Below are 26648 nucleotides of genomic sequence, written 5' to 3'. Positions count from 1 at the left end.
CCTAAGCAAATATGGCTCGTCAGGCCAATGTTTACACAGACGTGCAACTTTCCAATTGCAAACAGAGGATACGGCTGATCACACTCAACTTTTGTACAGTGTTTTTTTTTTAAGTTTTCTATGGCACTGTTTTGAAAAGACAAAGAAGAAACCAGCTGATCAGTTAAAAATGTGCATCGCCTGATAATATTCACAAAGAATTTGGTGAAGCGCCTTTTGCCAAATGATACAAAGCGCATACGACAAAAGATGAAACTTAAATGTTGAAGAGGTAAGTTTTTAAGTTCTCTTTTTTCTGAACTGAGAAATAGTGGCTTCTTATTTAGCGCAAATTTATTCTTTTATGCACATATTGGGATACACCAAGTGAGAATACTAGTCCTAGAGCAAATGTGTCTAGTGTCTTTAAGACGTGGATCCCACATTTTTATCAGATCCAACACACCCCCTTTTTAATCACTTTGGGTTAATAGATGTTGTCTTAGACTTTGTGTTCCTCGTACAAATCTTACTTATTACAGGCAATCTTTGTCCCCAACCCCATGCATTTATTTAACACATCAGTTGTACGTAAATAGGGGGTAATTAACTACTTGCAGGTTTTATTTTATTCACAGCCCGGTTTTCTCACTCGCTGGATTACTTTGTAAATATTTGCTCGTATTTATAAGGTGGGTGTTTTATATTGTGTGAGTGTGTACATTTCTGTCCTTTTAATCTGTGTATCGTTGTAATTGTTTTTACCTATCAATCGTTTTTTCTTGTATATGCCAATGGAAACTATATTTCTGTATTGGCCCCTTGCACGCATGTCACACACAGCGACTGGTGCCGCGCTCCCCGGTTTGGAGGTCTTGAGTAAATTAATCCCTAAACACGTAGGAAGCTAAACTGGATGGTAGGTTTACCTGTGAACGCCGCGTCACCTAGAAAGCGCACCTCAATGATGAATAATGCACAGTTACATTGCCACCAGTATGGTGGTTCCAAGATTATTCGACGTCGACGTCAGGTGAATTGGGTCAATATGCCTGATGCGGACAATAAAATATTCAACGTCTAATTCTAATTAGCAGCAACAGCAATACCCATGAGATAAAACAACAGAGTAATGCAGCATCACGCTCATGAAAAACTCACCTTGCTTGCAGTGGTATCCTTCCCAGCCTGAGCTGCACAGACAAGTGTACATGTCTGCAGATGACATATCCTCTACACATGTGCCGTTATTAGCACAGGGGTTTGGCTTACACAAGCTTACAGAAACAATCGCTGAAAAATATAAAAAAATCAACAATAAAATCATGGTTTTTGCTTTGCAGATGTACAGAAATTAATTTCCCAATAAGACATTTGCGAGTTAGATTTGAATAATGTATGATACAATGACTTGCTTGGTTGCAAATTCCAGACTCAATTTGAATGCTTCAGACTATATTAAGAGACAGTTGCTACGTCACATGAGACGGCCAACACCCGTACACAGCTCTATATGGCACAACAGTGACTAAGTGCGTTATGTACTGCTGTTTAGACACGAGGGCAACGTAATTTAGTATGTGCCTTGCAGATAACTGTACTGCTGCATTATCCAAGACACGCGCAAGCAGTGATGTTTTACACACGATGCAATAGAACAAATCGGATAGAACGAAAAACGCACGGTGGATGAAACGAAAAATGACAGATATGACAGACAATCCTCCAATCACATGGCAAGGATCGGCTTTGGTGTTTTATAATAAACTTTATCTTCAAGTACGCGCTAATCCTCCAATCAGACTGGCAGAATGGAGTGGTGATAAAAACCTATATTGCACGGCTAATATCACTACAATGCATATTGTGTGTTCTATGTCACGCGCCAAGTTTGCTTGAAGATAAATACGTTATCACACGCGCTTGTGGAAATACGGAAAATATAACGCGTCTGCGTGGGAGGCAGAAGCGCTATATTTTTTTTGTATTCCACTCGCGCTTGTGTGATAACTTACTTTATCCAATGTCCGAGTAGTGCGCTCTTTCTAAAAAAGATCCTCACCTTTTTCACAGAGGATTCCGGTAAAATCTGCAGGGCATAGGCAGGATCGACTGACAGCTTCATAGTCATCGCCAGAAGTACAAACTCCTCCATTCTTGCATAAGCATTCATCTGTATCGGTCACAAGAGGGCAGTAATTAATTTAGTTATAAATCTATTTATTTATTTATGAGAAAATATATCGGGCAACATTGCAGCAAGCAGCTTTAAAAATTACACCAGAAGATAAAGAATACAAAAATACTAGCAAAATAAAAAATAAAAATATTGACTATTTAAAAGGGATAGTCTAAGAAAAATTAACTTACCGTCTCCAGCATCACGCTTCCTTCGTTGGGCTGTATAGGAAGCAAAATACAAAGTATGTTTGTAATCACAAAAATTTAAATACTGTATGCAAGAAGTTTCTTTATAAAAGATGTAAAGTTAAAATCGGGGTAAAGTTCTTGTAATTGCCAAAGACCAGTATCCTCACTTGGTGTATTCCAACACTATATGCATCGAATGACAAACCTGTGAAAACTGGGGCTCATTTGGTCATTGAAGTTGCAAGAAAATATTATGAAAGAAAAAACATCCTTGTTGCATAAAACCTTTAGGAGATTCAAATATTTAGGAGGAAAATTACCTCTTTCTCAAAAACAACATTACTTCAAATGGGGCTGTTTCTGCGTTATTTTATGATATCAATAGCTTTCCAGGGCTCTTGACCAAATAATATGTTATGTTCAATTAATCATTTCTGAAATTGGCCGGGAAAACTTATATTAATATTATTCATTTTGGTTTTACGCATACACTATACCTAGACAGAGGTACTCTGCGTCGTTGTAGTAGCAGTTCTGGCCAGCGGGACAAGGGTTACTATTACATGGGTTGGTGGTTGTTGCATCTAAAACAGTAAAGAGAAACAAAATTGCTTTAAAGATACTGGACACTATTGGTAATTGTCAAAGACTGGCATTCACAGTTGGTGTATCTCAACATATGCATAAGATAACAAACCTGTGAAAATTTGAGCTCAATCGATCGTCAAAGTTGCCAGAAAATGATGAAAGAAAAACACACCCTTGTCACTCGAAGTTGTGTGCTTTCAGATGCTTGATTTTGAGACCTCAAATTCTAAATCTGAGGTCTCAAAATCAAATTTGCGGAAAATTACTTCTTTCTAGAAAACTACATTACTTTAGAGGAAGCCGTTTCTCACAATGTTTTATACTATCAACCTCTCCCCATTACTCATTACCATGAAACGTTTTGCGTGAATAATTATTTTGAGTAATTACCAATAGTGTCCACTGCCTTTAAAGAAAAGGTTTTTACAAAACAGATTGCAGGCCTTGAATTTCAATCCTGAAGGGAATACAGCAGTTTTCCACTAGTAAGGGGGCAATTCTGTGAGGAAAATTTAAATTTGTATTGCGGAACTTTGCAAAGGGCACCACAGCAAACTAAGCACAGGGCCCCACGGTGTGTGCCGTGGGCTATTTCGAGGCCTGGATTTGGTACACAATATTGCTAAATGTAGGGCAATCAACTTTACTCAGCAGAAATAGGTTTCTACAAGTCAGTGGCGACTAGTGAAATTTACTACTCGACTAGTCGCGCCTCAAATAATCGCGAATTTTGACACTACTCGGAACTTATGTTTACTGTTACTTAATGTTATTTTTGCATGTAATTGCCGATATTTTTAAAATAAATGTGTATTTGAATGGAATTGAATTGAATTGAACTAAAATTTAATTCCCAAGATAAATTGTGTCATGTTTGTCGCAGGCACAGTATATTTAAGGTGATGCTGAAATGATTATGAAGGATTGTGTCACTGATGCCTGATTGTGTTTCATTGAAGTAAGTTACGTTGTCCTGAAAAATCGTGAGCGACACAATCGGTTCATCAGACAGGTGTGAACAATGCAACTGACTTCTTTTTTATAGCACCAATGGTTTGCAATTGGTCTGCACAATTATGACAAAAACTGAACTTCAGCACTCACCATTAACAGTCACCAAAAAGGAGCAGGTTGCTTGGTTGCCAGCGGTGTCGGCAAAGATGTAAGTGACTGCGGTAGCCCCCTGATTGAAGGTGTCCCCTGGTGCGTGGGACCGGGTCGTGGTGACCGCTCCGTTGTTGTCCGTTGCGGTAGGCTCAGTCCAAACACTGGTCACGGATGTTGCACCAGTTGGGAGAGTCTCGGTCCTGCCAGCTGGGCAACCGCTGATGACTGGTGCTGTACTGTCCACTGAAAATCCAACAAAATCAAATTCAAATCTTTGAACATACATCTCTACAAATCGTACTGAAATATTTTAAATAATAATAATAATACTACTAATAATAAAGACTAGTAATGTGTAGATATCCACCCATGCAGGGTGTTCAAGGCGCAGTTAAACAAAAAAACAACAACAAAAAACAGATACAACAAAATTAGTCCTTGAAAACCTGTGACATGTTTTGAGGAGAGATTTGAATGTTGTGGTTCAAAGACAAGATCTAAGATTACATGCAAGTGGTAGACAACTTCAATGACCAATTGAGCTCAACAAAAAAACATCCCAGATTTGTAATGTTATACATATAATTTATGTTTGGAGTGAGACTACTTGTCTTTGACAATTTCCGAAGCCTAGGCATCTTTGCTTTACTCTATACAGTAGTTACAAATACTTATCACAGCAGTATGGAAATAAATGTGTGTCGGAATTGAATTGATCAATATAAACCACAAGGGAAACTGACTGGGTAAATTTTAAATGATTTTGGGTTGAACAAAGAAAAATTGACAAGAGTGGGACTTGAACCAATAACCTTAAGGAGAAACGTGACAACGCACTACCAACTAAGCCCTACAATGTATGTTGGCGGTCTCTCTATCTTCGGGTGCGGGTGCCAGTCAAATTCCCTGTAACTGTTAACTGCCGTGTAGCCAGGGATCACACCCAAATTACAACACAACCTGGGAATTGAATTTTTCAAAGTTAAGCAGAAATATATTAAAAAGCAATCTCACCAATAACATTTACATTGAAGCCACAAGTTGCCTGGTTGCCAGTATTGTCAGTTGCAGTGTATTGCACTACAGTGGTGCCAACGCTGAAGGCTGAATTCGGAGCAAAGTTTGAGGAGACCTGAGGAGAGACTCCGGAGTTGTCTGTGACCGATGGTACCGTCCAGGATGCAGTTGCTGTCGTCCCAGCGCTCTGCACGAAGGTAGTGATGTCATTCGGGCAGAAGGAGAACACTGGGCTGAGGTTGTCTACATTAGAAGCTTTATAAATAAACGGGGGAAATAACGTTCATAAGCACACAACTCACAACTCATAATGGTAACAATAACTTTATACACCCGAAGGGTGGCTTAAAGTGCTTAATCATACAGTATTTCCTGCAAGGTATGTGGGACAGCATTTTACAGAAGCACCATGTATTGGTTTACAATGTGCTATGGCGCAACATGCTGCCAAACCAGCCAGGAACACCGGGGTGAACCCCTTCTCTTTTTCAACAAGTGCACTGGGTTCTTTTGCGAGCCTCACACAAAACACAGGACCAACGGCTTTACGTCCAATCCGAAGGATGAAGCAATGGTCACTCGTAATTCCCACCGCCAAAAAATGGAAGGTTGAGCTCATTATACAGACAAACAAAGCTTCATTCATATGAAGTTGTAATGTTTTCAATATAATAATAACAATAGTGGCTTATTAAAATAATAATAATAAATGTGGCTTCTTATATAGCGCACATGTCCGTCACTAAGTGACGCTTCTGGCGCTGTAACAAACAGTATTTCCTGGAAGATGTGCGACTACGTTTGAATTATGAGACCTAATTCTGATAGCAACATGCAACGTGTCGCAAATTTCAACACGTAGTATGCGTAGCACAGTAGTTGTTTTAATAACTACTTTACTTTTCTTTACGCACTTAAAAGTGCGTAAAGAAAACACAATTGCTGCAAAGCTTCACTACGCCTCAACCCCTCAACATGTGTGTTGCAAAGCATCCTGCTTCGATCCATGTAAGACATTGCAGTGGGAAATTATCACAAAATACACAGATCAAAAGTTACATGTAACCCAAAAGCAGATTCCGTGCAGAGCTAGTGTGAAAGTGAAGCAGTTTGTATCCGTGTTGAAATTTTACCGAGCCAACACGAACCATATCAGGATAAGATTTGACACGGATCTATAGTGTGAAAAAGCCTATAGACCGTATTGAATATGACGTCACTACAAGCATCTGCCCTACAACATGGCGTCTGTGAGCATGTGCGTCGGGGTGCGCGTGGATGTGCTGTAAAAATCAAACCCAGAAACGCGGCATGCTGCATGCTGCATTGATGTAGGCATTGAGACGGTTTGCCCTACACGTACAAGATGGCGACTTTCGTAGCAAAAAAGTGGTTATTCAAAACGGTCTACATGAAGTTTCCCCTTCTTGGTCCATATAATTACCTGGTGTGACGACAACATTGAAGGTGCACGTGGCCTGGTTTCCAGCCGTGTCGGTGAACACGTAGGTGACGGGTGTGCTCCCAATGTTGAAGGCGGTGAATGGAGCTTGAGATCTGGAGACAGTTACCGCTTGTCCATCGTTGTCCGTTGCGGTGGGCTCAACCCATGATACAATAGCAGCGCTGGCTCCTGTAGTAGAGGTTACAGCCGAGGCTCCCGAGGGGCAGCCGCTGATGACGGGTGCGGTGGTGTCGGTTCCTGTACCAGATCCGGCTGCATATAGAAGATTAAAGGAATATTCATAAGTAACCCAAACGGTTTCTCCATTTTGATTGGCTTTTAAACGGATGATATAACCACAGCCAAAAGTGTTTAAACATGGGCGTGGCACGTGAGCTTGCACCTGTGGTTATACGACAGTTTACGCATTCCTACATGTACTGGTCGAAGGCAATGGCTGGAACACCTGTGCCACATTACGCGATACGCGTGATGCAATTGCCAATCTCCTTTTAAGGAGTTTTCACCAGACGGCCTTACCATTTCATAACTGTAGGGGTGTTTTGTTGAAAGAATTTGTTGAACAATTATAATTTTTTACTGTTTTTTCAAACTTTTTTTTTACTTTATACTTAAGGACCAACAAGTGTTGATGTTTTTTGACCGAAAAGGCATTTATGTATGGGAATAAAAAAAGGATTGGCCGGTATAAAACCGGTTGCAGTCTGGATGCTGATAATTACCCGAGCCGGAGGCGGGGGTAATTATCACACTCGGTAACCAGTATTATACAGAGTGTTTAATACCGGCCAAGCACATATTTATTCCCTTATTACAGATTTGTTTTTTGCTAACAAAACAGTTGCTGACAGTGTAAGCACTTCATGCAATCCACCATATACATTAACTGACAAACCTGTAGAAGTTTGAGATTGATCGGCAATCTGGGTCATAAGAAAATAGTGAAAACCGATTACACATTTTTGCATAACATCGATAAAATGCTCACTGAGCGATAAACACCAAAACGGGTATTTAGTTTGATTAATTTTTTTATCAAATATGACATTTTGGACAGAAACATTTTAAGAGATGTTTTCTACAACATTCATTAGACAGTGGAAGTTTTATGTAAATCTTTGATCTTAGATAAGTTTTTTTCTTCTTACCAACTCTGTAATGTTAATAATATATAGAAGAGTTTGCGGTAACACCATGTAATGAATATCTCTAAATGAGTTGGGAGTGGTTCTGAAAAGCAGCATGAGAGTCCAGCATTCTTCAGAAGACGATCAGAGCATACTGATCAACACGTCAAGTTAATCCAACTGTTCTTTTCTGAACCACCCCCAACTCATTTTAGAGATAGTCATTACATGGTGTTACCGCAAACTCTTCTATATCTTACTTCCACCATGCAAAGTTTCAAATCTTACTAATGTACCTGATAATAAATACTATCAAGTAGGACCTACAAAGCTCATTTGTCAAAGATACAATGTGCTGCTACAGAATGTTACAAAATTGTCAGTAGATGGGCGAGAAGAAAACAGATGCGATTTTTATTTTTACAATTGAAAGAGTCTGGAATGAATTGATATTGCAAACGTGATTTGGTGGAAAGATCCAGCATTGGAGACCAGCAACTGAGAAGGATCGGTGCCCCGCTCTTTTGTTGTAAGAGCCAGGGATTGTTAGATTTGTTGCTAAAGGCAGTGGACTCAATTGGTAATTACTCAAAATAATTATTCGCATAAAACCTTTCTTGGTGACGAATAATGGGAAGAGGTTGATGGTATAAAACATTGTGAGATTCGGCGCCCTCTGAAGTGCCATAGTTTTTGAGAAAGGAGTAATTTTCCACCAATTTGATTTCGCGACCTCAGATTTAGAACTTGAGGTCTCGAAATCAACCATCTAAATGCACACAATTTCGTGTGACAAGGGCGTTTTTACTTTCATTATTATCTCGTAAGTTCAAGACCGGTTGAGCTAAAATTTTCACAGGTTTTTTATTTTATGCACATGTTGAGATACACCAACTGTGAAGGCTAGTCTTTGACAATTACCAATAGTGTCCACTGCCTTTAAAGGGTTTTGATACCTTTTGTTGAATAATTATTTTAGACCGACACAAATTCCTACTCACCGTGAAAAGTGAAAATCGCAGAGTGATGTTTTCAGAATGTTTTCAGCAAATGCTAAAACAATGTTCGTCTCCTGAGGCAAAAATTATTTTATTGTTTTTCTCATTTCTCAAAAACTACATCACCTCAGCAAGTAATATTTTAAGGGAAGCTTTCTACCATCATTACCTTGAAACCATGTACACAACCAAGTTTATTGCATTTTTATTTTGTCTTATAAAAAGTACCTCAAAACCCTCTAATCTTCATTCGCAAGTTGGTCCACAGAAATTTTAGAACTGAATCCTTGAGCCTTTACCTGATACAGTGATAGTGAAACTACACTCGTCAAAGTTGCCGACATTATCATAGAAGATGTACGACACTCTGGTCACTGTGTTGGCTGGGAAGGAAGCCGGTGGGGTGTGTGACCTTGCAACACCAGGCACTCTGCCGCTGTTGTCTGTTGCAGTCGGCTCAACCCAGGAAACGATGGCTGCGTTGGTTCCTGCGTCGGGAGCGACACTCCTTGAGACAGGGCACCCTGAGATAACCGGAGCTTGTGTGTCACCGGTGAAATCTGGATTGGAGATTAAATGTAATAATATTAATAATAATTGTTTTTATTTTTTTAATGTGATTCACCAGACACACAAGGCCTGAAGGCCACTTCAAGGAGTGGGCTAAAAAAAATAAGTTTTTTTCCAGGGGCTGTTGCCACTTACTTCAAGGGCTGACACAGTTACCCCTTTTATAGTCCATACAGAGGTACATGTAGACATGGGTATCATCAATCTGATAATAATAATAGGCATGTGGAACTCTGTATGAGACCAGGGGTTGATTTCACAAAGGTAGTCCTAACTTAGGACTAGTCCAAGGCAATGCTAAGAGATAGGACTGGTCCTAAGTTTGGTCCTAAGTTGGGATAACTTAGGACCAGTCCTATCTCTTACATGTAGCATTGCCTAGGACTAGTACTTAGGACCAGTCCTATCTCTTAGCATTGCTTAGGACTAGTCCTAAGTTAGGACTACCTTTGTGAAATCACCCCATTATCCTTTATAGCACTGGGGCGAACCCCTTCTCTTTTCCATAAGTGCGCTTGGTTCTTTTACGTTCATTACACAACACATGGGACCAACGGCTTTACGTCCCATCCCAAGGGCAAAGCATCATGGTTAGGAGTCTACGTCCAGATTAAAAAGCTTGCCCCAAACATTTTGACATAGCAACTGTCTCTATAGTCTGAGGAACTCAATTGTAAGCGATACATTGTGACTAGCAAAAATCTCTTGCTATGAAAAGGAATTGTTCTCCATCAGTCAATCAGTATGCTTCACAAAAGTGCTGAATTCCCTGCTCCAGAAAGCATCAATCTTTTGCTTACGTGCAGGGCCATGACATTGAGCGCAGATGAGTGAAATTGTGCTCCATTCAAAAACCATCGAGTACTTAACCGAGTTTGTCATGGCAAACTTGGGTCCACTCTTATGGGTGATTCTGATAATGTGATTTGACTGAGGATTAAATTTCAGGGACACTCACCATTGACAATGACGACAAACTGGCAGGTAGCCTGGTTTCCGGTTGGGTCAGAGAAGGTGTAGGTCACGGTGGTGACGCCGGTGGTGAATGAGTCACCAGAGTTGTGGGTTGAAGTGCTGGTCACCACACCACCAGAGTTATCTGTGGCGGTGGGTACGGTCCAAGTCACCACGGCTGTGTTGGTGCCAGACACTGCTGTTGCTGATGCGCTCATTGGGCAGTTGGAAATGACTGGGGCTGTGTTATCCACAACGGTTCCACCTGCAAGATAGTGGGATAATGGTCGGATATACAAATCAGCATGACTTTCGCACATAAACCAAATGTTTATTTAAAATAAAATCTCCTTAAAGGCACTGGATACCAATGGTAATTAAGCAAAACAATTATTAGCAAAAAATCTTACTTCTCACAATGTTGTGTACTATCAACAGCTCTCCATTGCTCGTTACCAAGGAAGTTTTTATGCTAGCAATTATTTGGAGTTATTTAGTGTCCAATAGGTTAGTGAAATTCTGCCTTTGACTTAGTGTCAATTTATGTTCGCACTCGAATCTACTTGAAAGTGGTTATTCTAATTTGTTATACCATACCTGAAGTGACAACTACATTGAAGTTGCAACGGGCTTGGTTTCCAGAAGTGTCGGTGAATGTGTAAGAGACGGAGGTCGTGCCAATGTTGAAGGACGTGGACGGGGCTTGAGACCTCGCAACGTTAACTGTTTGTCCATCATTGTCCACTGCCGTGGGCTCCACCCAAGAAACGAAGGCAGAGGATGCGCCTGGGGCTGCAGTGGCCGAAGCTCCTGCTGGGCAGTTGCTAATGACGGGTGCAGTGGTGTCTGTGCCGGGTGTGCCAGCTATGCAATGAAAAGACAGCAACATTAATAATAATAGTGGCTTCTTATGAAACGCGCACGACCGCCACTCAAAGTTGCAATATACTGCCAATCAAACCAGGAATACTGGGACGAACCCCTTCTCTTTCCCATAAGTGCATTTGGTTCTTTTAAGCGAGTTTACGTGAACAGTGTTTGGTATGCTCTTCAGTATATTAGGTTCAATACAGCTTGCTCATTGAGCCCCATGCCTCAGGACTTGCCCTCTCAATCACTTAGTTCTTCTATGGCTTTTGTGTGTGGTCGATGAGCAGGCCTGTCAGTAGCCTGAACGTCTGACGTCATTATTCGAGGCTTGTGAATAACGCCAGAGACCGACCTCAAAAATTGCAAAACCGGCGTGTAGTTTGACCTCTGACCTCGGTCATTTCACATCGCAGTCAAATTCCATTGCAGACTTGAGAGCAGTGACTATTTGGGCATCTATGTCACTGCACGTGTATCCAATGATATCACTGTATCCAATGGAATCACTGGATCATAGCGGCAGCGACCTGTCTTTATTCTTGCGGATAAAGACAGGGGCCCAGTCTAGCCTGTCAGGGGCCCATGCTTAAATGCTCTGCTTCTCAATGGGGAGCTCCCCTGCAGTATCTTTTAAAATTTAGCTTGAATATCTACTTTATATGTGTAGATTGTACATGTAGTATGGTTTGTGAATGTACATGTATACACCATTGACTGATCTTGATACTCTGGACAAATAAATACACTTGTAACTTGAATCTTGACGGTGGATGGCACTTCCGGAGCTCCATACAAACCTGATAAAAACTAAGAAGCGGAAAAGCAACCCACCTGTGACTGTGATTTGGAAATCACACTGGTCAAAGTTGCCGACATTATCAAAGAAGACGTACGACACTCTGGTCACTGTGTTGGCTGGGAAGGAAGCCGGTGGGGTGTGGGAGCTTGCAACACCAGGCACTCTGCCGCTGTTGTCTGTTGCGGTCGGCTCAATCCAGGTTGCAGTGGCCGTGTTGGCTCCTGCATTGGGGGAGATAGTCTGGGAGTTGGGGCAACCTGAGATGACCGGAGCTACGGTGTCGCCGGTGAAGTCTGTGAGTAAGAAATAAAACACAATGTTTTCAGTGCTGTTTTGTATGTTGCAAAAGACCCCTCCCCCCAAAAAAATTAAATAAATAATAGTAATAATAATAACAAATCTTGAAAAAACCTTAATCCCTTTAAGATCAATTTTGGATTGATCTAATAGACATGTAGCCCCAATGTTGGCATTTCCCTGTTTTGTCAATACCTTTGTTTGGGGGTGCATATGGTTGGAAAGATGTTTTAAAAGTAGAATACAATGATCCACACACATTTGCCTCGAAATTGCGTTGTTTTCCTTATACTGTGCGAACTAACACAGTCGGCCATTTATGGGAGTCACAAATTTGACTCTCATAATTGGCCGACTGTGTTAGTCGACGAGGTAAAAGGAAAAGCGTGCAATTTTGAGGCATGTTTGTGTGGACCATTGTATTCTACGTTTACAATATCTTTCTAATCATATGCATTTTATAACAAATGGTTACAAACGCTTTTCAAAGACCAACTCAACCGATCCAAGGCATTGGTTCCTTAAAGTTATAGTGTCTATGGTTCAACTTCAAATGTACCCAGTCAGTGTCCCATTATGGTTTATTACCTTTGAAGAATAAGGCATCTCCCCTTCACTGTTATAATAGTATCAATACAAAATTCTTCTACATGTGTAGCACATTTCACAATGACCGTGTCAATGTGCTTTACATTAGCACCCTCGTCATTGGGCCCATAACATCCCTTTACTCTTTTTCATGCTCCCTCGGAGTACATGAGCTGATTTCACAAAACGCTAGGATTAATCTTAAGGTCTGCATGCTACAGTGCAGGGTTGGGACTCGTCCCAAGTCCTAAGATTAATCCTAAGTTAGGACAAGTTTGGTGAAATCGACGGCTGGCCCCCAAAAGGCTTTTTCATACTCAATATTAACCTTTACCCTTGCAGGTACTTATTTATACCCCTGGGTGAAGAGAAGCAATTATCTTGCTCTAAAGTATCTTGCTCAAAGACACAAGTGTCTTGACCGTGATTCAAACCCACACTCTGATGACTTAACCATTAGAGCTTGAATTTGATGCTCTTAACCACTCGGCCATGACCCCCTATAATATATGTCACATATGTATACTCACCATTGACCATGACGACAAACTGGCAGGTAGCCTGGTTTCCAGTTGGGTCAGAGAAGGTGTAGGTCACGGTGGTGATGCCGGCGGTGAATGAGTCACCAGAGTTGTGGGTTGAAGTGCTGGTCACCACACCACCAGAGTTATCTGTGGCAGTGGGTACAGTCCAAGTCACCACGGCTGTGTTGGTACCAGACGCTGCTGTTGCTGATGCGCTCATTGGGCAGTTGGAAATGACTGGGGCTGTGTTATCCACTACGGTTCCACCTGGGAAATAACATAATATTCTTGTGTAAGAATAACGATCTGGCAATGTAAGTTAAAACAATTTATTTGGGGGACTGTTTATTACAAATTATTAATTTTTGTTTTTACCCGTACACTGATGTGTGTTAGCACTGTATACTCAGTACTTTCCCCCGAGTCTGGTGAAAAAATATCACAGGTTTGTTACTCGAGTGGGATTCCAACCCACGACCATTGCAATTCTAGAGCAATTTTTTCACAGGACTCCGGAAAGTACCGAGTATACAGTGTTAACACATAACGGTGTATGAGTAAAAACCAAAATTAATATTCTTTATCCCCGATGCAAATTTAACATATTTTATTACAAATTGTTAGTTGTGAAACCAATGATTCATTGAAATTCATCACTGTAACTGCCAGTAATAGAGAGGTTTCGCAAGCATGCTGATACAGATACAGATACGGATATGATAACCGTATCCGTTCACATCAGCTACGTGTTGAATTTTGTTTCGCAAACTATAGGTATGTTTCACTTAAGTGCGCTCGCATTCATCATGAGTGTTTTTCTGACATACATGAGTGTTCTCATCGTTTTGCAACAGATTCTATCTACAGTATATCAAGCACGATGTGAAAGCTATTCCGTGGGAAATATTTTTGGTCTTGGACAAAAATACAACTGAAAGTCTGCAAAACAGTATCCCTTTATCTACGACGTGTATAAACTCCTGTATCCGTTACGAACGTGTATGCAAAATACGATAGTCGCGGATACGCATCACGTGAACACACAAAGTGTCGACGTATCGGTATCTGTATGTGTATCCGTACACTTGCGAAACCTCTCTTTTGCCAAAGTACAGACGCCATTAAAAGAGCCCTTTTCACACTACACTGTTCACTGGGGACAACCCCGGGGTACGACAGCCAGCCCTTCACACTTGGGTAGCAAGTGGGCATACACCAGGGAATAGCCACCCCTGCTCTGGAATAGGGGGTAAGTGGTTAAACCCTGGCGCAACTTGGAAGCAACCAACTATGGGGCATCCTACAGGACCACTTGTAGCATATTATCAGTCATTACTCAAACAATGTATTCCAGTCCCCAAGACTAATATTAGGACGATGAAATGTGAATTTGCCTTTCTTCTTGGAGATTGCCTGAAACTGGTTGCCTGTAAATTCCTTATGCGACGTACATGTTTAGCCTTTAGACATCAAACATTACAAACAAAGTATTTTTTTTTCACAACAAGGTAAAGAAACCAACAATCCTTTTAAAAAATAATGGTGGCGGTTAAGAGTACCGGAATTAATCTCTGGTGTTTATGATCAGCATAGGGTTCGAGTCCCTGTCGTGACGCTTGTGTCCTTAAGCAAGACACTTAACCATGATTGCTTCATAAAAAGTTGCCTTCTGCTCTACCAGCCAGGCTTCTGATGGATGGTACCTAAGCCTACATCCGTATGGACTGTGAAGGGGATAACCCTCTTTCAGCCCCAGGAGTAGGTGGCAACGTCCCCTGAAAAAATAGTTGATTTGTAGCCCACACATTGATGTGTCCTTCAGGCCTTGTGTGTCTGGCGACTTTCATAAAAAAAAAAATTAAAAGAAAAAAGAAAAAAAGTGTCTTACTATTCACAGTGACGATGAACGAGCACACAGCGTCGTTGCCAGAGTTGTCACTGAAAGTGTAGGTGACTGTTGTGGAACCGATGTTGAAGCTTGCACCAGGATTAACTGTGGACACTCGGTTGACCGTGTTACCGGAATTATCTGTAGCCGAAGGTACTGTCCAGCTGACAGTGGCGCTAGTTGCGCCCGGGGCTGCTGTTTGCAAGATGTTGTTTGGACAGTTACTGATGACTGGTGGGATGTTGTCAGTAGTTGTGCCTTTTTAAAAAAGTGAAAAACAAAACATTGAATACATTGACTTTGGTATAACCCATATACACTGATGTGTGCTAGCACAATGTCACTCTGCTCAGAACTTTCCCGAGTTGTGTGAAAAAAATCACATGCATATCGCGCGGGTGGGATTCAAACCCCTTTTTAATTCTAGAGCAGTGTCATACATGTCCCAACTAGACCACTGAAATGGCCGGTAGCTTCAATTCCGGCCATATCTCGTGGTACCAAATGGCCCTTTTTAAAAATGAAGAATACATGCCTGAAAGTTTACGATACAACCTGGGAGGTGGCAGCCAGGGGATCAGCTTAAGGGATGCAACTTTTGTATCTCAAATACAAAGTAAAGTACCACAAATAACAAGTTATTTTCAGTCAGTTATCCTCTTGGTTTATGACTTGGCCTTTCGATCTTCTGTCTTTATAAAACTTACCGGTAACAGTGACAAAGAAACTGCAGCTGGCGTAATTTTGGCTCGGATCAGAGAAGACATAGGAGACTGGGGTCGTGCCAGCAGGGAAGACACTCCCTGGGCTGCTTGATGAGAAGATGATGAACGCCGTGCCTGAGTTATCAGTTGCTGTGGGTGGTGTCCAGGTGACGACTGCGCTGCTTCCTGTCTGGACATTCATCGTGATGGACTGTGGACAGCCGCTGATGACAGGATCCGTGTTGTCACCTGTGATTGTGATAAAGAGAATACATCTTATTTAAAGGGAAGGTATAAGTTTGGTAATTGCTTTTAAAATAAATAACAGTTTTTATCCACCAAAATAGTATGAGGAGCGTTACTTACAGTAACGTCTCTGGTTATTCCAATATAAGACACTGGACACTATTGGTAATTGACAAAGACCAGTCTTCTCACCTGTCAATCTTTTGACTTCCAACGCGTCCTACCTGATTCTGACTTCAAACTTTTCATGTACTTAAAGACACTGGACACTATTGGTAATTGTCAAAGACCAGTCTTCTCACTTGGTGTATCTCAACACATGCATAAAACAAACCTGTGAAAATGTGAGCTCAATCGGTCACCGAAGTTGCGAGATAATAATGAAAGAAAAAACACCCTTGTCACACGAAGTTGTGTGCTTTTAGATGCTTTATTATCGAAACCCCAAATTCTAAATCTGAGGTCTCGAAATCAACTTCGTCGAAAAATTACTTCTTCTCGAAAACTACGTTACTTCAGAGGGAGCTCTTTCTCACAATGCTTTATACTATCAACAACTCCCCATTACTCGGTACCAAGTAAGTTTTTATGCTACTAATTATATCCCCTGTGTGTGAGTTAGTCTATTTACCAAAATTGAGAGAAATTGTAGATTACAGAATACTGATTATAAGTTACCGATTGGATGACCAACTTACCGACAGGTATCTCGCAAGTGCTACCACTGTATCCCGTTGCACATTGACAGGTGTAGAATGTGTTTGTTGGAACACACTGGGCTCCGTTCTTACATGGGTTACTGGCACATGGGTTGGGTGCTGTAAGAAAGACAAAAACAAAGAAAATCTCATTAAGAAATCAAACTCGGACCTGATACTTCATGAAGGCAACGGAGGTGATTGCCCCCATGCCCCATGGTCATTGCTTTGATGCCCTTAAAATGCTCTAGTAGAAACTTACAATTTCCTCATAGGGTGTGTTCTATATCAAAGAGAAAATGCCTTGGTGCCCTTTGTCGTTTCAAAGAAGCTTTGTGCAAGGTTCTTGTCAAAATCATTAGGTCACACTATTTTGAGAAAAAAATGTTTTTGTTTTTTTTCAAAAATCATTCAGACCCAAAGCTTGAACAGTTTGATGCACCCATTCATTCATAATAGATGTTAAATTTCCATTGGGGATAAAGAATATTAATTTTGGTTTTTACCCATACACCGATGTGTGTTAGCACTGTATACTCAGTACTTTCCCGAGTCTTGTGAAAAAACATCACAGGCATGTTACTCGTGTGGGATTCAAACCCACGACCCTTGCAATTCTAGAGCAGTGTCTTACCAACTAGACTACCGAGGTTGCCCGGAGGCTAGAGGCAGTTTATTCATACCAAAAGCTTCCTATGGACATTGCATGATGGCTTTCTAAATGTTCCTGTCCAGCATGTGATTGTCTAACATGTATATCCTCATTGGTCATAGGGCCCAATTTCATAACAGCCTGTAAGCACAGAAATTTGTTAAGCATGATCTTTCTTCCTTAATAAAAACAGCATGACCAACCAAATTTTAATTTGTTGCATATTGCTTGTTACTGACATTCAGCTGTTGTTTGCTTATCCTGAAAATCACGTGGAAATTTGGTTGGTAACCCTGTTTTTATTGAGGAAGAAATTTCATGCTAAGCAAATTTGTATGCTTACAGGCTTTCTGAAATTAGGCCCAGGTCTTCACATGGCTGGTTTATATTTCTTGAAAAACCTAAACTAATATCGCTGTATCAGTGCAAAAACATTGTGTCGCCTAAAACAGCACCTAATACACACAAGTTTGAAAATTGCAAGGCATTGTTACTGTGTCACTTGCCCTGATGTACACAAAAAACAAGTTCACGTCGAGATACATTATTTTGCATGGAGCATTTTCGTGTAAGATACATGTACCTTCGTTCTTCCCAGCGCCTTGCTTTAACAAAAGTTGCTTGGATGGTCAAACGTAATATGCACTCTCATTGGTTAGTGCGCAATCCAATCATGCATCACACTAACACTGCGCAATATTTCTATGCACTGCACGCATGGCGTACTTCCTGAACAAGAATCTGTGTAAGCTGATAAGCCCATCCCAGCCGTCCTGGATAGACCTGGTTGCTGGGGCCGAGCGAACCATGTACATTACCATGCTTTTGCAAAATCAAGATATAATGTTTCTGCACTGATTACACTAATATACTGAACTTACAAATGGTCTCGCAGTTGTGGCCAATGAATCCGACTGGGCAAGTACAGAAGTAGTCCACATCTTGGTCGAAGCTATGGAAGGTGTTGGAACACGGCGCCCCTTGTTCACAGTTTGGTGTGTCACTTAGAACGCAGATATCCAGAGTTGGGTTATCGCCTAAAGTTAAAATTACAAAATAAATCAATCGATTTGAGGGGCCATTTCTTCGAGCCTCAAATAATTTATTACCACTAGACAGTCTGGTGGGTTTCCCGGGCATGGGGAATAGTTAGTTGTATGGTCGGATGTTGATGCAATTAAATGCCCACGTGGAACAGTTAACTGCCCATTGGTTTAGTCTTTGGCAGCGTCAAAAATGAATTTTTATTTTACTTTATTGTTTGACAGAGAAATTTTGTTTACCGGTTGTGAGGGCACAATTGGATCCAGTGAAGCCATTTCCGCATACGCAGGTGTATTGTGGGATCAAGTTTGTGCCGGAGTTACTGTTGTAGCTATTGTAGCAGTCGCCATTGTTGAGGCATGGAGTGTTGTCACACAGGTCCATGGCTGGGATATTGGCTGCAATAAAATACACGAAAATAATATTCAACATGTGAAAGGGTCAGGGGGGGCCAACAAGGTATGGCCGGGACTGTAGCAAAGAACCTCAGGAAGTTTTAGTTTAGTTTAGATGTGGGAGGAAATCCAATAGAACTTCTCACGGGAAAATCCCATGCAGTCAGGGCCCAATTTCATACAGCCTGTAAGCACAAAAACTTGCTAAGCTCAGGAAAATATTGCTCAGCAAAAAACAGGTTACCAGCCAACATTCCATTAAGTTTACATTGTTACCACTGGTTCCCTACTAATTTTTTTTGCTTAGCAAATAAATTTGTTTAGCAATATTTTCTGCTAAACAGCTTAATGAAATTGAGCCCACGTAGGAAATAGAAACCTAATCCACGATGCCGTGGTGTTATTCAAACCGGGGTTGAGGCAGAATGTTGTAGTCTCAGCTCACAAAAGTTGCCTACATGTACTTCATCCACGAATTTGATCTACATCCAATATACATGTAAGTTATGAAAACACACAATAGCTAAATGCATGCGTATCCGTTCGCCTGCAAAACCTCCCTTTAATTATTGTTATTATTTACCTATTGAGGTCTGGCAGTTGGTTCCCACAAAGTTAGTTGTGCAGAGGCAGATGTAGTACGAGCCATCCATTGTAAGGCAGCTGGCTCCATTCTGGCAGGGAAAGCTGTTGCATGGATTCAGGTTTACAATCACCGCTGCAGTGTCCAGGAGAAACAAAGTTTATTAATACACATATACCAAAACCAAAAGCATCTTTAAAGGCACTGGACAATATTGGTAATTACTCAAAATAACTGTTAGCATAAAAAACTTACTTGGTAATGATCTATGGAGATCTGTTTATAGTATAAAACATTGTGAAAAACAACTCCCTCTGAAGGACTGTTTTTTTTTTAAAGAGGTAACATCTCACTCAAATAATATAAGACTTCAGCTCAAGCCTTTTATTATACATATAAAAGCACACAATATAATGCAACAAGGGATTTTTTTTTCATTATTCTCCGACTTGCAAATTCGATGACCAATTGAGCCCAAATTTCCACAGGTTTGTTATTTTATGCATATGTTGGGACAGTGAGATTACCGGTCTTTGACAATTACCAAATCCAGCATGTCCAGTGCCTTGAAGTCACAAAGAGAAGTCATGAAGTGCAAGTTGTTTGCTTTTAGAAACAAAGCAGCCTATTTTTCTGTTGAAGATTGTTAATTTGAGAATAAGTCAGATTTTTCAGACTATATAATTTATTGATTGTGAAGCAAATGACTCTTAGAAAAGCAAACTTAAATACTAGCTAAGTCTGTAAGATCCTAATGGAGAGAAGACAAGCTTGGTTGCTCAGCCACCCCCTCCTCTATCCTTCCAACTTCGTTTTGTTGTGTAGTTTTTGTGACGTCATATTTATTTATTTTAAATCATTTTGTTTTATATTTGCTATTTTGCTTGATTCTATTAACTTGTACCACACTGTATTTTTAAGAAAATTTAACGCCTGTGAAACTTGGCCGAACAAATACCAATAAATAATAACTGTTTGTAAACTGTTCCATGCTAAGCAACTTACATGTTTCACAGTTGATACCGATGTGGGTGTTGGGGCATGAGCAGACGTATGCTGAGCAGGTTCCCTGGACAGTAGTGCACACACCACCGTTCAAACATGGGTTGTCGGCACAGGGTGAAGCAATGGCTGGATGAGAGATAAAAAAAGGTTTTAAATTATGCGAAGTAAATCAGAAGTCTCCTGCCGATGACTAGAGCAAGCTTGTAGAAACGTTGAGCCCAAAGAACTCAATATGTGGCAGTGAAGTTTATAACAATCCACTACTTGAAGTAGTAGTCCCAGCAGATTTTCTACCTCATAACAATAATAATAGGTTTTTTTTATATAGCGCTTTATACACCATGTGTCAAAGTGCTTCCACATTATTACCCCTGGTCACTGGGCCTTAAATCAGTACAAAGTTTGGGAAAAATAGTTTAAGTCGGAAAAATTGACTCTAAAGTGTAGATATGTTCCCACAATGTACTCGCTAAATCTACACTTTCTCGTCCATTCTCCTTAACAAAATCAAAAGCCAGTTATTCTTACGTAGTTCACAGTTGTAACCAGTGAAGCAGCCAGTGCACTGGCAAGCATAGGAGTAGCAGGAGTCTGGCAGGGTTGAGCACACAGCACCGTTAACACATGGACTGGGATTGCAAGCATCACGCTCTGTAAACACAAATACATACCACCATCAAAGTTAATGTGGGGTACACATGAAAGATCTTTACAAAACAAACCTTCAAATCATGCAATCAAGGACCCTTACCATTCTTCAATCAAGGACCCTTAAAAAGGTTCAACCACAGATCCTTAAAATTCTTTGCACATGGATCATTAAAATTCTTCAATCAGGGACCCTTACCATTCTTCAATCAAGGACCCTTAAAACTATTCAACCACGGATCCTTAAAATTCTGTGCACACGGATCCTTAAAATTCTTCAATCAAAGCGCTTAAAATTATTCACACAAAGATGCTTAAAATTCTTCAATCAAGGACCCTTACCATTCTTCAATCAAGGACCCTTAAAACTGTTCAACCACGGATCCTTAAAATTCTTTGCACATGGATCATTAAAATTCTTCAATCGAAGCACTTAAAATTATTCACACAAAGTTGCTTGAAATTCTTCAATCAAGGACCCTTAAAATTCTTCAATCAAAGACCCTTAAAATTCTTCAATCAAGGACCCTTAAAATTCTTCAATCAAGGACCCTTAAAATTCTTCAATCAAGGACCCTTAAAACTATTCAACCACGGATCCTTAAAATTCTGTGCACACGGATCCTTAAAATTCTTCAATCAAAGCGCTTAAAATTATTCACACAAAGATGCTTAAAATTCTTCAATCAAGGACCCTTAAAATTCTTCAATCAAGGACCCTTAAAATTCTTCAATTAAAGGATATGTTACAGAATTGGTAGGAAACAAAAATCGTGTAGATCACAGATTTACATAAATCTTACACGGTCTATATGATGATGATAGTAGAAAGCATCCCTTGAAATATTAACGTTTGAAATTTCACATTTTATGAAAAATAAATTATCTAATTTCGCATTTGGAGTTTATCGCTCAGTGAGCGTTTTATTCATTTTCGATGCAATGCAAAGTGTGTTTCACTATTTTCTTGTGACCCAGATGGCCGACCGATCTCAAACTTCTACAGGTTTGTCAGTTTATGTCTATGGTGGATTACATAAAGTGCTTATACTGCCAGCAACTTGTCTGCTATAAAAACTAATTCTGTAATGTTCCTCTAATGGCCCTTAAAATTCTTCAATTAAGGACCTGAACATTCTTCGTACTAGGACCCTATTCTTCAAACGAGGTCCCTTACCGTTCTTTATTCAAAGACCCTTTAAATTCTTCAATAAAGAATCTTTACCATTCTTCAATCAAGGACCCTTGCCATTCTTCAACCAAGGACCCTTGCCATTCTTCAACCAAGGACTCTTATCATTCTTCAAACAAGGACCCTTGCCATTCTTCAACCAAGGACTCTTTCCATTCTTCAACCAAGGATCTTAAAACACCTTAAAATACAGTCTTAAAGTAAGAAATCTCACTTAAAAGAAAGACTGTTCGAGCGAAGAATGTAAATCAAACTGATAAAACCATGATCAAGAGTCAATCAAAAAGTTAAAGCCATTATACACTTTCGGTAAACAGTATTGTCCAAGTCCCACACTTCGTGTATCACAACTTATATATAAAATAACAATCCTGTGGAAATTTAGGCTCAATCGGACATCGGAGTCGGGAGAAAATAACGGGAAAACCCACTCCTGTTTTCGCGCGTTTCGCCGTGTCATGACATGTGTTTATAACAACTCCGTAATTCTCGTTAACGAGAATTTATATTGTTTTACCGTTTTCTCAAAAAGTAAAGCATTTCATGGACTAATATTTCAAGAGAAGTCTTTCATTATTACCTTCTGTAAACCCTGTAAATTATTTGTAAATCTGTGAACTTTTTTTTTTTTTTCTGTACCGAAAGGGTCCAATGGCTTTAAATAAAACTGGGGAGGGTAAAATGGCAAGGTCTCCTAACACGTGGTACAGTCAGTCGATCCAGAGTCGCGCCGCCCAAAACAAATTTTGGTTTTAGACAGGCGAACTTAACATAGCATTTACATCGACTCAGCCCATGGGAAGATCAATGTCTGAGACCAAGACACTCAAAAGTCATTCAGAACAACCGCAACAGTTGATCGTTGAATTCAAGCAGACAGGCACTACAGAGTCGCGTCGACCAAAAATGTGTGTGTTTCAGACAGGCAAACTAAACATAGCTATTACACTAGTCTCAGCTCATGACAAAATCGACTCCGAGAACAAGACACTCGTCGTTCAGATTAGGACACAGTCGTTCAGAACGACTACAAGAGTCAATTTTTTGGCTTCCTCAACGCGTGCTACCTGATTCTGACTTCAAACTTTTCATGTACTTAAAGACACTGGACACTATTGGTAATTGTCAAAGACCAGTCTTTTCACTTGGTGTATCTCAACACATGCATTAAATAACAAACCTGTGAAAATGTGAGCCCAATCGGTCGTCGAAGTTGCGAGATAATATTGAAAGAAAAAACACCCTTGACACACGAAGTTGTGGGCTTTCATATGCTTGATTTCGAGACCTCAATTTCTAAACCAGAGGTCTCAAAATCAAATTTGTGGAAACTACTTCTTTTTCGAAAACTCCCTTCAGAGGGAGTCGTTTCTTACAAAGTTTTATACCATCAACCTCTCCCCATTACTCGTTACCAAGTAGGTTTTTATGCTCATAATTATTTTGAGTAATTACCAATAGTGTCCAAATTTGTGGAAACTACTTCTTTCTCGAAAACTCACTTCAGAGGGAGCCGTTTCTCACAATGTTTTATACTATCAACCCCTCCCCATTACTCGTTATCAAGTAGGTTTTTATGCTCATAATTATTTTGAGTAATTACCAATAGTGTCCACTGCCTTTAAATCAATAAATTGGTTTGGCGCGCCTATACAGATCCTGTCTGAACCAGGTGTAAGGGACAAAGTACTTACGGCTTTCACATCTTTCGCCGGTGAAGCATCCAGAGCATGAGCATGTGTACTCCGAACAAGAGAAAGCGGAGTTTGGAGAGTTTGAACTTGGTACGCAAACAGCTCCATTTGCACAATTGTTGGATGCACAGGCGGAAATTGCTAAAAAAGAAAAAAGAACACAATCCAATGTTTAAATTTACTTATACAGCATTATTAGGTTTCATTTACCTAATCAGCATTCTCCCTCAATAATAACAGTAACAAGTTCTTTTATACATAGTGCATTTCACAGTTGTGTGAAATGTTTTGGCATGTTCTGTGTTTTGACCATTCCCTCTTGTCTATTCTCCTTTCTATATTGATGCTTCATGTATTTTTTCTTTACATGCGCTTTGAGTACATGTTCCTTGTTAGGTGGATATTGCCCAATTAAGAATTCATTGTTATTTTGATTATTATTAGATGAGTGAAACTCACGTATGTCACAGAAGCGTCCAGTAAAGCAAGAAGGGCACTGGCAGGTGTACTCCAGACAATTGTCGGAATCTGTGGCGCAGACTGCTCCATTAGTACATTGGTTGTTCTCACAGCTATCCACGACTATTAAAAAAAAAAAAGGATAATAACAATACAAGTGTATTCTTATACAGCTCCCATACCTGCCACCCAGTGACGCTCAAGGTGCTTTAAACATACAATTGTTTTCCCAGCAAGATATTTGAGACTACGTTTGACAATCAAAGCACAATGTTAATTTTTGGTTTTTACCCATATACACCGATGTGTGTAGCACTGTATACTCAGTACTTTCCCAAATCCTGTGAAAAAAATCACAGGTCTTGGGTTCGAATCCCACCCGAGTAAAATGCCTGTGATTGTTTTCACAGGACTCGGGAAAGTACTGAGTATACAGTGCTACACACATCGGTGTATATGGGTAAAAACCAAAAATTAATATTCTTTATCCCCGATGCAAATTTAACATCTATTAAAAGCACAATGTAATGGTTAACAAGGTTGCTGTGACACAATACACTGCCAATCAAACCAGGAACACTGGGGCAAACCCCTTCTCTTTTTGATAAGAGCACTTGTTTCTTTTACGCGCAATACACAACACGTAGGACCAACCGCTTTATGTTCCATCGGAAGGACAAAGCAATAGCTTAGTGTCTCGCTTTAAGGACACAAGTGTCACTACTGGGACTAGAAACACACACTCTGCTGATCAGAAACACCAGAGTGGAATTTGGTTCACTCAACCACCTGCTATTACACTTCCACATACGAACAGTCAGTTGGCGGACTATATTTTCAAGTCAAGATTTGTTCGTTTCTTTTGCTTGGTCTAATAAATTGCCAGCCGTTTGCAGCCGCTCTGGGCATTTTGGTACAAGCGGCCCATGGCCACCTTGGTCTCTAAAGCATTGAGCAGCTCTCTAAAATTGAGATTTATTTTCAAATAAAATAATTTTGGTTTCCGGTTAGAAATGGAAACATCCCTGATTCAAAGTCAGGATTTGAAGGATGTATTCGTTTCTTTTGCTTGGTAAAATAAATTGCCAGCCGTTTGCAGCTGCTCTGGGCATTTTGGAACAAGCCGCTCAGGGCCGCTATGGTCGCTTAAGCATTGATCAGCTTTTTTTTTTAAGTAAAAAAAATTTGTGATTCCGGTTAAAAACGGAAACCTCCCTGTCTATGTGTACTTACAGACATCGCAGTATTGCCCAGTATAGCACTGAGGACACTGGCAGTCATACTGTGTACATGATCCTGAGAGTTGAGCACAGGCTGCTCCATTCTGGCAAACGTTGTTATCACAAGCATTTACGGCTGTGTAGAAAAGATATTAACATTTAGGCCATTTTGTTTCTTAAACTTTTTAAGGGAATGTATCTGTTTGGTAATCACTCTTAAAGGGTGGCTGCAGTGTTTTTTTTTATTCATTTAAACGATTAAACATGAAACCTGAAATTAAAAACGATTAAACCTGAAATATTTTGTTATTTTTTTTAAATCAAATGCGCAAGTATTTTTTAATGGTTTTCAAGAGATATGGGGAACCCACCCTGCCCCTAAAAAGGAGCCTTCATTTGCATAAACGTGACGTCATGTCGGTAACCCGAGCCGTCGGGCCCCCTAGCTGTGTGCATATAGAGACGTGTGCACTGTGTGGCCTGGTACCTAGGCGCGTGTAGTTAGGGACCAGACTCTTTTTGCCAACGATGTTTGAATTCCCGACGTGACGTCGATGGTAGGGGGGCGGTAACAATCCACAAAAGGGGGGGAGCATGACTTATTTGCTATTTACGCAAGTCAGATATGTCGGGAATAAACAAAACACATTGATGTTCAAACCATTTATCAGAAATAAATGACAGCAAAATTAACTGTTTTATTTGAATTCACTGCAGCATCCCTTTAAACTTTATGGCTTATTTCCTAAGAAGTACATGTACATAGCTTCCGATAGTTCAAAGCATTTTGAGAATAATTTTACTTCAAAGTAAGATCGGTATGGAAACGGATTGAAATTTTTACCCCCCCAACATGCACTAAGCAGGGAGTTCCAAAGAGATGCAGTCCAGATGCATTTTGATATTTTGGCAAGTGGGTCAAAAGTTATTATTATTCTTCTTCTTATTATTATTATCTTCAAGTACG

At 40.2% G+C, this 26648-nt stretch overlaps 1 protein-coding gene across 3 annotated transcripts in view; it reads right to left on the bottom strand.

Moving 5' to 3' along the window:
* The window catches only part of LOC139934704 (uncharacterized), a 61941-nt gene that overhangs the window by 3026 nt on the left and 32267 nt on the right, over positions 1-26648 (bottom strand). For all 3 annotated transcript variants that reach the window (XM_071929072.1, XM_071929073.1, XM_071929074.1), the window contains 23 exons: positions 25695-25817; positions 24462-24584; positions 24003-24143; positions 20997-21119; positions 20469-20594; positions 19464-19598; positions 18725-18883; positions 18323-18478; positions 16790-16909; positions 15849-16094; positions 15142-15399; positions 13260-13520; positions 11877-12137; positions 10773-11039; positions 10180-10440; positions 8951-9211; positions 6506-6778; positions 5059-5316; positions 4042-4287; positions 2847-2933; positions 2350-2379; positions 2042-2152; positions 1141-1272 (listed from right to left, as the gene is read on the bottom strand). In XM_071929072.1, coding sequence (XP_071785173.1) covers positions 1141-1272; positions 2042-2152; positions 2350-2379; positions 2847-2933; positions 4042-4287; positions 5059-5316; positions 6506-6778; positions 8951-9211; positions 10180-10440; positions 10773-11039; positions 11877-12137; positions 13260-13520; positions 15142-15399; positions 15849-16094; positions 16790-16909; positions 18323-18478; positions 18725-18883; positions 19464-19598; positions 20469-20594; positions 20997-21119; positions 24003-24143; positions 24462-24584; positions 25695-25817 — 4158 coding nt within the window. The remainder of the gene's footprint in view (positions 1-1140; positions 1273-2041; positions 2153-2349; positions 2380-2846; positions 2934-4041; positions 4288-5058; positions 5317-6505; positions 6779-8950; positions 9212-10179; positions 10441-10772; positions 11040-11876; positions 12138-13259; positions 13521-15141; positions 15400-15848; positions 16095-16789; positions 16910-18322; positions 18479-18724; positions 18884-19463; positions 19599-20468; positions 20595-20996; positions 21120-24002; positions 24144-24461; positions 24585-25694; positions 25818-26648) is intronic.

The sequence above is a fragment of the Asterias amurensis genome, chromosome 3, assembly GCF_032118995.1.
Source record: "Asterias amurensis chromosome 3, ASM3211899v1".
In the NCBI taxonomy this organism is placed as follows: Eukaryota; Metazoa; Echinodermata; class Asteroidea; order Forcipulatida; family Asteriidae; genus Asterias; species Asterias amurensis.
Note: the sequence above shows the minus strand (reverse complement) of the source record. Positions and strands in the feature narration are given on the sequence as shown.